General features: G+C 38.5%; 3 protein-coding genes across 4 annotated transcripts in view; all 3 read right to left on the reverse strand.

The window, feature by feature from the left end:
* Positions 1–20: 20 nt before the first annotated feature.
* Positions 21–3,332, reverse strand: LOC146480473 (uncharacterized). The gene is made up of 2 exons (XM_085109643.1): positions 2,988–3,332; positions 21–2,033 (listed from the first exon to the last, which is right to left on the reverse strand). The coding sequence occupies exons 1-2, from the start codon at positions 3,250–3,252 to the stop codon at positions 1,477–1,479; spliced, it is 822 nt and encodes a 273-aa protein (XP_084965769.1). The 5' UTR covers positions 3,253–3,332; the 3' UTR covers positions 21–1,476.
* A 2,229-nt stretch (positions 3,333–5,561) lies between these two features.
* Positions 5,562–11,143, reverse strand: LOC146480474 (histamine H2 receptor-like). Of its 2 annotated transcripts, none has more exons than XM_085109654.1 (3): positions 10,671–11,143; positions 9,289–10,587; positions 5,562–7,273 (listed from the first exon to the last, which is right to left on the reverse strand). In XM_085109654.1, the coding sequence occupies exons 2-3, from the start codon at positions 10,067–10,069 to the stop codon at positions 6,939–6,941; spliced, it is 1,116 nt and encodes a 371-aa protein (XP_084965780.1). In that variant the 5' UTR covers positions 10,070–10,587; positions 10,671–11,143; the 3' UTR covers positions 5,562–6,938. The 2 variants fall into 2 exon arrangements, with proteins under 2 accessions (XP_084965780.1, XP_084965779.1); XM_085109653.1 differs by having other exon boundaries at positions 9,289–10,597.
* A 434-nt stretch (positions 11,144–11,577) lies between these two features.
* LOC146480475 (creatine kinase M-type-like) overlaps positions 11,578–13,912 on the reverse strand; it is a 6,430-nt gene continuing 4,095 nt past the window's right edge. Inside the window, exons 3-5 of the mRNA XM_085109652.1 lie at positions 13,892–13,912; positions 13,682–13,761; positions 11,578–12,571 (exon numbers count right to left, since the gene is read on the reverse strand). The exon at positions 13,892–13,912 is cut by the window's right edge and continues 34 nt beyond it. Of these exons, the coding sequence (XP_084965778.1) occupies positions 12,443–12,571; positions 13,682–13,761; positions 13,892–13,912 (230 nt within the window). The 3' untranslated portion in view covers positions 11,578–12,442. The remainder of the gene's footprint in view (positions 12,572–13,681; positions 13,762–13,891) is intronic.

Genomic DNA, 13,912 nt, shown 5'->3' on the forward strand with positions numbered 1-13,912 from the left:
TGGCATTCGCTCCTGATTGATTTGATTATTTTTACATTTTACATTTTATTATATATTTTTACTTTTAATCATAACTTATTATAATCGCAGTAATACTCCTGTTGTTAAACATATAGACATAAAATGACTTATATCGTAAATATAGTAGATAGGTAGATATAAAATATATAGAGGATTCGTCATTTCAATACTGCTGTCACACGTAATATATATACATATTGTGCTTTTGTAATTATTGTAATGCGCATTTGATCATCTTGTCAAGGAAAATGCGCAATATAAGCGAATAAATTATTATTATTATTATTATTATTATTATTATTGACTTTGCACTAGGCTCATTAAAATCCACATGAACACGAAAATTTGCAATTTGCTGAGTTTTTCTGATTCTGTATTGAATACTTTCGACTGTTCAGTAAAAGTAGAAGGTTTGACGGAAGAGCAAGTAAAGTAAAGTGTAGAATAGACTTCGAGCAGTGTCTCTTTCCTCGAAAATACGCAGGGAAGAACGCAAACTGAGCGAGCACAATATTCGAAGCCGCGTGTCGCGCGCGAGACTGGCGAAACCGCGAGTAGCGCGGGCGCCGGAAGGCCAGCTACTGGCTTCGCTGCTCGCCCCTCGAATATCGTGCTCGCTCAGTTTTTCGCGTTCTTCTTGCAGATTTTCGAGCAACTTTTCTGTGATATTTGTACGCCTGAGAGCAGCTTTACACCAAAGTCTCTCGTGTGAAACTTTGCTTAGCAGTGATGGGAAGGAGAAATGCATTTATGAACCATTGTATATATACAATACCAGAGTGCTGAAGCTTTTTAATGGCGCCCCAGCTTCTTGTTCGTGGACAGCTTTTAAAAAAATGAATACGAGATAGTTTCCACAAACAAATATAGGAAGGACATAATCGAGCCGACGGAAGGACACACAGAAAGAGAGAAAGAAGAGGAATTAAGGTTATGTTACTTACAGTATCAACTGTTAAAGTAATGTGTTAATGTTTCTCTTGTGTGAATACATTTGTAACCTGAATTGTGTAAATTTACAACCAATATATTTTCAGCCATGCTAAAAATCTTACATGTAACAGACAACAAAATTACGCTCAAATCGCGACTCATCGACTAACTGCGCGTGTGATGTTCTAAAACAAAGGTTCACTGAAAAGTATCGATGACGCTTTTTCATAACTGTTTGTGAGCTCATAAAGATCCATGGACTAACACGATGTCTCGAATATAGCGAACATTTCAAATGTTGCAGCGTATCTTACTGGCATTCTAAGGAACAAAGTAGTTCTTGCCTGCATGCTGTACTCATAATATTCTACTTGGTCCTACTTATCTTCAAGCCGGCAGGGGCGAAGTGACAAAGTCGAAGAGACCCTCAAGACTAAACAAAAACTTAAAATAATAGTTTGCCAAAGAGTTCCATATAAAAGGAAAAGGTGTTTGATGTTAAGAATACATACTAACAAAGACTTAATAAGACGAGCCAGATTCCTGGTCAAGCTTGAGGCGTTCGGTTCCCTTGAGTGGCGGGAAAAACAGGCAGATGGCAATAGAATCAGCGGCGCCAATCTTCAAAACATGTGCATCGTGTTCCCAAAGAATCAAAGTCCCGTTATGCTTTTCGGAGTCAAACTCGTGCTGTTCACCTCCGCTTTGCAAGACATATTCTCCTTGACCTTTGATAAAGTAAACCACTTCCACGTTATTCTGATAGTGCAGGTTCGTGGTATGGTTGGCATGACACAATGTATTGTGTACGGACATGTTGAAGCCATCGGGTGCGGCCAGAAATCTTCGGCTGTATCCGTGTTGCCAAAAAACGTTGCGATCTGAATCAAGGACTTCGCTCAAGCTCTTCATAAACAATGGAATGGGAGACATGCTTGGGTCACGTGGGACCGAGCAGGCGGCAATTCTCATTGGCTCATGGACAGCTGCTTTAACTTTTTTGTCAGGCGTAAGAGCAAGAACATGGTCAGCAGTGAAGAGTAGTTCTTCAGTTGCATCTTGGTGTAAGCTGCATCGTCCTGTGGAAAAGAATAACTGAAAGTGTCTTCATGTCATATCAAAATCCTAAATTCTACAAAACCTTCTTGTCGTCTCAATTTTCAATTCTGCATGTGGCCTTGAATTCCTTCAGGAAACGTTGCTTCCGCAGTGCTTTGTCCGCTGCTTTGCACTTCGTTTGCAATAAAAAGCCATGATTATGGGCAAGATTTTCGTTTTTATGACAAAACACCGCGCTAAGCAAAATCAAACTGCTCTCAAAGCCCCGAGAAGAAACTATTTAATAAGTGTTTTCTCCTGAGAAGAACAAATTATCAGTTTTTTTAGCGATTTCTCCAAAAATACACAAGATAAACTTGGAAAACTGATTGGCCATTTTTTTTAAGTTTCAATCCATTTCAATCTTAGCCATCTGCAGTCAAAAATAATTAAAGCTAGTTTGTGTTTACTAGTAGTCTTATTATTATTTTAACGTTTCCATAGATGCAAATGTTTTTGTGACATTCAAAGTAATTCTACATTGCCCCTTTACTGGTTAGTGATGTACTTCACGTAAACCTATCACACGTGTTGTGTTACATTATTTCGCAATAGCTTCTCTTTATTGTCACACATGTGCGTTTGTAACCTTCCCTTTGTTAAATCCAACGTTGTATCGTTTTTGCTTCATTTTCTGTGCAATCATTTTAGCCGACCAGATCAAATATCTGATCTAATGTATACCTGCAGGGTTGCTAGTGACGGTTGCTCGCTTCTTCTTGTATTTTAAACACCTACGACTGGCCTCCCATGGTCCCATCGTTCGAACTGAGAGTTCACGCTAGCCACTTCAAGCGAATATCTCTCTCATATGCGATATGCGATTAAATAAATTTACTTACTTACTACTTACGTTTAGCATACTTACTCGTGGTTCGCCCCACTACCAAATAAAATAGTTTTCCTTTTACAGAGTTTAAATATCAACAACTGACCTTCAATACAGTAATAAATGTGATTATGATCTGGAGAGAATGCGGTAAACGCGAAGTCATCGCCAGGGATAAGGCGAAATTCGTACACTGTAAAGCCGACATTGTCTTCCAGTGATACCAGCTCCTTCCCCAGCAAAGCTAATGTCCCAAGAGGCACTGAAGGAAGATCGTTTGCAATGCGAACTTTCATGATGCACGGGAGAAAGATAACCTCACGCAAAACGTCTGTATCCGTCACGCCTGACGACCATGAACCAGTCACCATATGCTAATGAGATCCTGAATATATTTTCATGTAATTAGTTTCTCGTGTTGAATATATTACGACTTTTTGAACGCCATTGACATCATTGTCGTCCCCAGTCCGCATTGCAAGTCACTTGTTTTGTGTCGCTTCATATTTCAGCACCACTATGGATCTTGGTTCGTCGAAAGTTGGAATTTCTGGAATTTGCCAAGTGTTATACCTTATGATAAATTCTGTACATGACCTAATAAATTTTTACTTCTTCTTAAGGTGGGGCTCTACCTGAATTTGAAGGAAATGTGAAGAGGTTTTAAGAATGGATAGAAGAAAAAAAATTATTTTTGGAACACTAACAGCGTGAGCTTGTAAATTAGTATTTTAGGATCTCTTAATATTTTCATTTAATTAAAATTTTAGTCTACGATGGTGGAATGTGAATTGGTCATATATTATTATTTGTAAATAGGTGAAGATTTGTAATGATATTATTATTATAATTATTATAATTATAATAATAATAATAATAATAATAATAATAATATTATTATTATTACTATTATTACAAACTTGCGTTATATGTGATTCGACTCTAAGAAATTTCCAACACTTTTTGTGAACAAAAAGTTAACATTTAGGTGCAAATAACCGATTTACGCTTGCTTTTCGGTATCATTTCGAAGAAAAAACTCAGTTTTTACTTAGTAATCCGTTTCACAATTGTAAATAGGTTTTAATAGTTCTTTTTTTTACTCTTATCTTGTAAATAAGCAATTTTCTTGAAATATGTATTATTATTATTATTATTATTATTATTATTATTATTATTATTATTATTATTATTATTATTATTATTATTATTATTGGTCACCATCCCCGGCCAGGTGTCAACAAACAACAAGTCACCTTAAGTAACTTAGATACCAAGGACTCTGCAGAGGATTCTCGCACCTCCTAAGAGCACTGTCTTTTGCACTAACATAATCGTCATTCTACTATTCTAATTTCCTTGAGGTTGGCTTCAAGCCTTTTTGGTATAGTCCCTGGACACCCAATGACAACTGGAACAATCTTAGAGAAAGGCGTTTATTAACCAATTGGACCACAAAGTAGCGGGAGGTAATCCGGATGAAGAGGTGCGTAGAAGACTCGTAAAAAAAGAGGACATTTTAAATTTGGCCCGACACTTGCACGTTCTGATTGCATGGATTCCCTTTCCGAACCTCCTAGGGCTTTTTCCTTGTAAATTGGGAAAATCCCTGGGAATAAGGTTGATCTAATCCCTGAATTTTCCAGCTGAGCTGGTACTTGCCTTGCAGAAAATTCGGAAAAACCTTTGAGCGCTTTCCATTTGTATGGAAAAACCGGTGAGAATTTTCCGCCAAATGGAACTGTAAAATTCTCGAGTGCTTTCCATTTGTATAGAAAAAAACATTTGTTCCGTTGAGAAATCAAAAGGAACGTTTTTTTTTCCACTGGCAATTTTGGGAAATAAACCACGTATCTCATCAAGGAGCATGGTGCGTAAGTGTGATGAGGCAGATGGTTCAGTGATATTCCGGTCATTTCGATAAAAACGAGAAAAAAAGGAATACGTCTGAGAGTTATTCCTTTTTACCGAAAAATTTCCAGTGGGAAGAACTGTTCCATTTGTTGTCCTACCAGAATGAACGGTTTTTCCATTCAAAGGGAAAACGCTCCTTTTCTCCCCAAACTCAATGTTCAGCGTGGTCACCACGCTGAGCATTCCACGGTTGCATTTTTTGATTCTCGGTTTGGTCTCTATCATGTTGCTGTCGTGTTAAGTTTTCTACGCAGTCAGATCAGCCTTGCAGTTACTTGAGCTTCCAATTTTGTTCTCAAACTCATTAATAATTCATGCAGTCAAAAGCCAATAAATGACCTCCATTTCGGTCAGGTGGATGAATCTTGATACCCCAATGAAACACCAGATGAAACACCACCAGGTTTTCATCTGAGATGAAACATGTTTTTCATCTGAGATCAAACATTTGCATTTTAATGAGATTAATTTCTTATTGTTTCATTTGAGAAGACATGTCAAAAACTCGGGCTTCGTGCTTTATCACGGGTTCCAAATACCTCGAAACAGATGAAAGCACTCGGCCTGCGGCCTCGTGCTTTCATCTGTTTCTCAGTATTTGGAACCCGTGATAAAGCACTCGCCCTCGTTTTTGACATATTACATCAACGTCGGCCAGCTCAACGGGCAATTTATGTATCGTAAGGGATTCGATGTAAGCGGTATCAGAGGTCCCTATATCGGCCTTTGAGAATTTCAGTCCTTTAAAACAGTAGAGCATTACAAATAGCTTTCAATTTGTTTAATACTCCATCGTTAAGTGAAAATAGTCAAAAATAGCATTTTTGATGCCGTGGGAATAGCAAGACTGATGTCATCAAAGCGGATATTCGGCAGCCGGCGATAGCTTTTGAAAGTTGTTCTACCGAAACTATTTGTTGGGTACTTAAATTGAGCGATGTACGACCATGTACTATGACAACTTTTGCAAACTGAAACTACGTTTGAGTCGGTTTGGTTTCGCTCCAGAAGGCTTACTTTATCTCTTAGTTAATTCAGTAGCCGAGTAGCGCCGCGACGTGAAGAGTGATGTGGGCTTTGTTTAAAATAAAACACCTTTGGCTTAACGTTCCACACGCACTATAACCACGTTCACTTCACAATTTAGTAATAGAATTCTATACAGATTCGGCTCATCAGTGGAAACTGTGCTTGTTGAAAGGGGAGTTTCAGAGCGACTTATTAGGCCATTTCCAAGTTGCTTTAAACCTCATTATGAAAGCGAGGCTTCGTGCATGAAACATTAGTTTTTATTCATAATAATAATAGTAATAATAATAATAATAATAATAATAATAATTATAATAATAATAATTCAAACATATTTATAGAGGACTGCTGCATCAGTTTTAAGAAGAAAACTGCTATCAATGCAGGTCCTATTCATATGCCAACAAAACTTATTTTCATGTGAAAAGCTTTGCACTTAGCCTCGCTTTCGAAATGAGATTCAAAGCAACTCGGAAATGGCCAGTTGAGTGTCATAAAATCAAATAAAAGTTATCATTCTAGCCAATCAGAAACAACACAACACAATTAATCAATGAAGTGTTAGCAAGTGACGGTTGATTTTGGTTTTACTTCTGATTGGTTGAGAGGGTGACGCGTTTTTTTATTTTTTATTTTTTCATTTTTGTGGGCGAAAGTTTACTGTAAGAACCGTTCTTACAGTAAACTTTCGCCCACGAAAATCCGTGCTACCTGACTAACTGTCCCTGGGTCTCCAAGGATGAGGAAAATAGAACAAAGCAAACACAAACTAACTCTCCACATTCAACTGTAACCGCTTCATTTTCACTAAAACAATTATGGTGAATTCGCCCATAGGCATATTCCCCAGCAACAAACTCGCCCACAGGGTAGATGACCACAAAAGGTCACACGCTTAAAGAACGAACAAAATAAAGTCACACTTGTATCGGCGTTTTCTTTGAGTTACAAGTTACGCTAGGCTGCGCCTTTTTTCTATAGGCGGCTTTTTAAACAAACATGGAGTAGGCCCGCGTGGACGAAATAACTGGCCTTTACGTCACGCCGTTAAAATTATCAGCAGTACTAGTGCTGAGAAATATGAGTGCACGCTTATTGAGAGAAACGCAAGGCATCAAGAAATTGAGTCTTTACGGAATGACGTGTTCGCAAGAGTGGAAACAGTCTGACTCTCTATATCTTGTGTGACGTAATTGGCACGTAACGAGGGGTCGTTATTGTTCGAGTCCTTGAAGCATCTTCCACAAATCTTGTTGAAGGCTCTTCTGTATTCGTGGCTCCGAAGAGAGTAAATCATGGGATTCAGAACAGTGTTCAAGAAAGTCAGAAACATTAACATCTCCAAAGTTTTTCCTAACGTATAATTTGTAGTCCCTCCAGCATACATGTATACTAAGGATGCGATCACCATGGGTAGATAACAGCATAGAAACGCACCAATCACGATAGCTGAAAAACAAGATAAAGGCGTATAAATATAGAATGCAAAATAATACAAAATATAGACGGCAGATTGATTCTAACAGTGGAGCCGAGTGGCGAAAAATAGACAGATTGGCTAGAACAACTGATTAGAAATCTATTATAACAAATTAACCCGATATTTCGGTTTGCAACACAAACCTTCATCGGGGGAGCTGAACGAAAAAAAGAGGGATCCCGAGGAAGGTTTGTGTTGCAAACCAAATTATCGTGCTAATTTGTTATAATATATTTCAGTTCTTCTAGCTACTTTGTTTATTTTTCGCCACCTCCGCCGTTAGACGTCTCCTAGGAAAGATGAGACGTCTGCGCGTATGCTCTGCCATTTCGGGAAATGTCGGACAACTTCGTTTCCAAAGGTCCGTTTCCCGAGAAGTATTTTTCAGACCATTTTTTAATTAATCGGTGATAGTTTTTTGTGCCAAATGAGTTTCAAGCCCAATGTGTTTCTTCCTTTTTGTAAAAAAAGAAATCAACGTTTTAACTTTAAAAATCGAGTTCTGGCAATGAACATTGTACTTGCAAAATAGTTTTTCTGGCTCGAAATGCTTTAGGGACTTTTCAGAAACGCACAACGAATTAAAGACGAGGGATGACCTTAGGAACGAAATTGTAATTATAATGAGTAAGCACGACGATCCTGTCTTTGTATTAAAACCAGTAAACAGTTTTGATATTGTCTTTCTTTTTCATTTTCTTTTATTTCGTGCGTGGTGGCTCGTCAACTTTTAGGTATCTTTAATAAGACGGGACGTGACAAAAATGCCAGCTATCCAGTTCTTGGACATTGTTGAAACATTTCTTATTAAGGAGTAAAAGGGAGGAGCTACAGGCATTACAATCCGAGACGACTTGACTGTGATGAATGGCCGGGGAAAAAAAGGTCGATAACATAATAAAAGGTATCATATGCAGAAACTTGGTCAAAACCAATTAACTTCCTTTGCGGTTAATAAACTGATTTATAGTTCAAGTTCGCTTTGGGACAAATGTTGCCTGAAGGCCTTTTCCATTGTTTCCTATTTTTGCCTCCTCGTGGGTTATTTTAAGACAAACGCTGTCAACAACGTCCAAAAAACTTTCTTGGAGTGTTTTTATTGCGTTCGAAACGGTCATAGCATTTTCTCTTAAGAAAGAGAACCACGAGTTTTAAGTTGTAGAATTAATATAGAATTTGTAATTGCTTTACTCAGAGTCCTGAAGAATTCAAAAGTTTTACTCTTAGAGCCTTCATTAACTTACAAACGCTTTACAGCAAACATAAATAAGACGCGCACAGTATTCAAGTCAAGTCAGAGAAGCCAAATTGTTACCAAGTGGTAATTAATATGGCCAGAACAGGGGTAGAAGTGAACTGTAAAACAAATCTAATTTCATCGTTCAATTTCTTTCAAATGTATTCGACAGTTGAGCAAAATTAAACTTTGAAAGTTTTGGCCTTCGGCTGCTTCGGCGGAACATTCGGGAACTGGCGCATCATTTTCCACGAATTTGGACGTATTTTGATAAAAATCAAAAGCCCTCCACTGAATTATATTCGACTGAATCGGAGCCAGTTTCCTTCTCCCCCTCGGTTCAATATTGCTGAAATCTTTCGAAGTGGTTAAATTACACCAAATAAGGATGTATGTTGGCGATCTAATTATGAAGTGAGACTCTTCGTGGTATAAACCTTCCAATTATAATCTGGTTACAATTCATCACTTGCAAAGTCGACCCAAGCGGGATCCTCCAAGAACAGCTCTAAAGAATTTGTCCCCTCAAAGAGAGTTAAGTTACAAACAGACAAGCGAAATTTGGCGGTGATGATCCAATTTGACGATACCCGCTTTAGAGCGGTGAGCACCTTGAAGAGGTGAATTCAAAAGCAATACATACAAAGCTGCATACAGTTACTATGATACGATCCCCGGTATTGCCTTTCCATATTACGATGAAACGTAGCAAGCAAACAGGACATGCAGTTTTGTTTGTTAACTTACCGAGTGTTTTGGCCCATTTTCTCTCCCTCGCTCTGGGAAGCCGGCCGGTAGTGATTCGCACCACAGACACGACCGCAACCCCAACTCGGCGGTTGGCCTGATACCAAGCAACCTTGCTTATCCGATAATAAGCCGCCAACATCGCAACAAGCGGCAAAAAGAACATAATAATCACGTTAATAAACATGTGCAGTTGGTTCTTTCTATCGGTGATTTCGATAAAACCTTCTTCGATGCATCCGTAAAAACTTGAGAAACCGCGAAGGTCAGTTATGACAACAGGGAGAAGAAGGATGGACAAGAGCGGAACGATCCAATTTGTTAACAAAATAACAGCTATGCGCTTTGGTGTCACTAGGAAGCGGTACCGCAGAGGGTAAAATATGGCTATATATCTGTCCATGCTTAACGTAAATAAGTGCAAGATGCTGACGTATAATAAAAATCCAAAAATTCTCCCCATAACGTCGCAGAGGAACAGTTCTTTACCGATGTTGTAGTAAGTCAATACTTGAAAGATCATAATTTGAACGGCGAGCAGGTCTGACAAGGCTAAGCTAGCCACTGCGTAATTTCGTACCGTAACCCGTAGATGTCTGTCTTTGAGGGCAACCAAACAGATACTCGTGTTGCCAGTGATGTTTACCAAGGCTATAAGAACAAGAAAAAACGTCTTGAATGCTCTTTCTATTTGAGAAGAAGATGATAAACTCGTCGATTTTTCATTGTTTGTTGAGGAATTTTCTAGCAATGACATGTTGGGACACAGTTCGAAGTCCATCGCTCGTCTGATCACAATAGAACCAAGACCAAATGGAAGAAGCCAAGCTTGATAGTTTCCCTACAAGTTGATCGCACAAAATGTTCTCATTTGACCATAACCCGGCTCCACGCGCGCCGGTAATGACCTGTACCGCGTTCTGAACTAACCTCGAGTCAGGCGTGATGTCTCTGTTTTGACTCCGTCGTTTTGTTTAAAAATACGTCGACATGGGGAAAAATGCTCTAAAGCCTTTTTCTGATCATACTTTGGACACGGGAGGGCTTTATTACCTTTATTTTCCACCTCACTTGTTTTCAAAAGCAATGTTATATTTAGACCACTTGTCATTCATACACCCAATATGTTCCAGTCCTTTGTTTCTGGTGGGCTTTGTTAAGCTCGTTGTGTAATTGTTTCTCTTAGACTCTGAGCACCGCACGCTCTAAATCCTGCCAAATGTTCTCGAATTCAAAGCTTCTTGACCATAATAACACCAAAACGCTCTCTACCACAACTCACTTGTGTCTGGAGAATATCTTCAACGCGCTTAAAAATCAAAATAAAAATCTTTAAAATCACCGCAATGACATAACAAAATTAAGAATATTGGAGGCCTTACCTGAAGTTGCGTGAAATTATTCAATTCCTTTCGTGGCAGTAAAAACGAATTTGTTTTCTTTCAAAGCACCCCGGATGTCGATTTTACCCTTAAAATTTAGGAAGCCATTGTATTCGTGCGAAGCGCACAAAGGAATCACGTGACTTGTGTTACTTTCAAGAATATTCGAAAAATACTTGCGGAGCCAGAATGCCAGCTGGCAGTACCTCATCAGTTCGGTTATCTATTCTGTACAAGACTACGTTGCTAATTTTAGCTGGTAGCGGAACTATTTTTAATATCGTCTCATGACGTGAAGTGAGGTAAATCGTGTTGTATTAGCGTCGAGTTGTGTAGTGTTTATTCAATACAAAGGCTCGAAACATCATATTTTTAGAGGTGGTTTTGAGCGTACAATTAGTTTTCCAAGGACCTCCACTGCTAAAATCCTTCCTTTTGAGGTGATATGCTGTACTTTTCATGTATTAAATATTTCTTTTTCGTGATTTCAACATATCATGTTTTTTTTTATATTGCTCTACTGTACCCCAAACGATAACGGTCAAAAAATAAATAGCAGACACTGTATTCCATCGACATTCCAATCCTAGCAGAATGCAGGGTGTTTGTCCCATGAACCTAGTTTAATGGCCTTAGCTCCCACGAGTCTCCTGTAGCTCAGTGATAGAGCATCCAAACTAGTAATCGGAAGGTCTTAGGCTCGACTCCTGATAGGACGTGATAGGGGCACTCTGATTTCCTTTTACTGAGTATGCCTGTGCCACTCACTGAATAATACACTCGGCGGAAATACTTCATATCTCTCATATAGTTCGCACAAAGAAAAGAAAGAAACTGATGACAAAGCTTGCCGGTTTACCGGGAAAACTTTACTCACGGACTGAAAAAGAAAAATACCCTCTCATTCTTGTTATTATCTACCCTTTCATAATGATTTTATTTTACGTTCATAGTAGCAGAAGTTATATCCTAGAAACGAATCTTCCAGATAAATATTCTTCACGATATTGAAATCACAGTGTGAGAATCTGGTAATTCAAAAGTCCGAAAAATACTCTCAAGGTTGACGACAATTTCATTCGTTCTCCAAGGGTTACACGGTTTGACGTAAGAGCGATCTAATGGTTTTTTAAATTAATGTCAAGAGTCCTCCAAGATTTTTTTTTTTTGTGAGAAATATTAATATAGCCGTATCTATAGGAACGTGGGGCACTACTGACTTTCACCTTGAACTTGCCATCAATTCCCTTTCACTGAAATATATCGAAAGGTAACTCCGGGACAATTTACAGGTATCTCATTTGAAATCTTGTTCAGTGTTCTCTTTATTTTACATGGTTACTCTCATTGCCTGTTTCATAATTGTGAAAGCCGTGGCGTGCTTATCGCTCATAATTAGACCATTATCTCACACCAGTTCACTCAAGTTCGTTCTTAGGGTCTCAAATTATCCCTTTCCTGGGAAAAAACCTAACCTTGCATGGGGGTCAAGTTGGCAGTTGACACTTAACGCGAGAATGCAACGCGCATGCGTATCTCCGTAATTACGATGTTGTTGCGTTCTACAGCGTCATTTTCTCTTGACAGCATGTAACCTTTTTGAAGGTGAAAGGTATTGCAATAGAAAACGTAAAAGCCATATTTTGTGCATCAAGTGGCTGAAACATCTAAAAATATATTTCTTGCTGAGAGGAAGAGAAGTGCCTTTCAGGAGGCTGAATTGAGTTCTCTACCATCTCTCCCCACCCCACCGAAGAGACCTTGCTCGCAGACTATTTCATATCATGCACGTTTTTCATAATCTTGGAAATAAACGAATCCATGTGACGGCTTTTTTCTAGAAGCTCTTCCATTTCAATCAGACGATTTATGCCAGTGACGACCTGTTGAATGAGTTTAACCTGTCAAAATTAAAAGCAGAACTATTTTAGCTTTGCTTAACCATTGGCCTCTAAGGCACTGTTTCCGTCATGTTGTTCTTTCTAACAGTAGAGTGAGATGTTTGCAGAGCAGTTGCACCAGCTGACACAAAAAGCTTAATCCGTGTGATGCATTATACGTGTCCGTAATACCGAAAACACAATGAAAAACACTTGCAAATAACAGGCAAAAACAAATAAGGCAATTCGAGAGAGAAAAGGCACAGTTCACTGCTAGACTTTAAACCTTCTGTATATAAAGAAACTAAATTATATTTCAAATGTAGGAGGCTTCCAAGATTACTGCCTTTGTGTGTCATTTTTAAGCCTGAAATGATATCGATTATACAGAAATACACAGTCGCATCTGTATTAAGTGGCACCGTATCAGCCTGCCGTATTAAGCGGTCACTCTTGAAGTGGTCAGTTGCCGAAGTCCCGAATATTAGTTCCTTAATTATTGTAATTTAGCTCTATTAAACGGTCACCGGCTCTCACTGGCTATTAAGCGGCCGCAGTCACCCTTTACTAAGTCCCAACGAGCCGTTTGTATTGTCTTGACCTGTTTTAAAGGGTCACTTCCTGAAAAGAAACTATTTAAATATGGTAACAAATAGCGTGCCAGGCAAATGAATTTCTAACGACCTACAATACTGACCGTAGGGTCTTGGCGTTTATTAATGTTTTATTAGTCCGTCTCTATACCATGTTCTCATTCGTCATACTATTTTATCGCTCCAGTGTCTAAAGCAAGTGATTTTGTGAGCGCTTTTGTGCCTAAATTGTGCACCAAGTTATCAAATGTTATTTAAAATGTCACTTTTATTGTGTTTGACATGTATTCCGTGCAACCTGTATTAGGCGGTCACTTAGCCATTCCCCGAGGGTGGCTTAATACAGGTTCGACTGTATGACTAATTGTGTTGTCGGTATTACAGAGGCGTGTAACAATGCATATACTCGCCAAAGCATTAAATTTTCGAACAAACCACAGCAAGGTAACTACACTGACCGTCTTGCATGGTTCCATGTGGAAGTTAACGAAATTATTATTACAGGCTACAGCATTGTAAAATTTCACAGAATTCTTACTTCACTCAGTCCTATTCTTCTAGAGTTTGAGACTTCAAATATTCTAACTCGACTTGTTTCAACCTCCGGGAAATGGATTCCTGCCAAAGAAAAAGAAATAATATAAAAAGAAAACATTGATAGCGTTAACTAGAATAGAATATTTTTACTGGCCTCATCTCTATTAAAAAAAATAAAACCGCACAGTAATTTTTGGAAAGTTTAATTAACCTGACTTTCTCTGTTGCAAAT

Source organism: Pavona decussata, unplaced genomic scaffold (genome assembly GCF_977016875.1).
Source record: "Pavona decussata unplaced genomic scaffold, jaPavDecu1.1 SCAFFOLD_53, whole genome shotgun sequence".
Taxonomy (NCBI): Eukaryota; Metazoa; Cnidaria; class Anthozoa; order Scleractinia; family Agariciidae; genus Pavona; species Pavona decussata.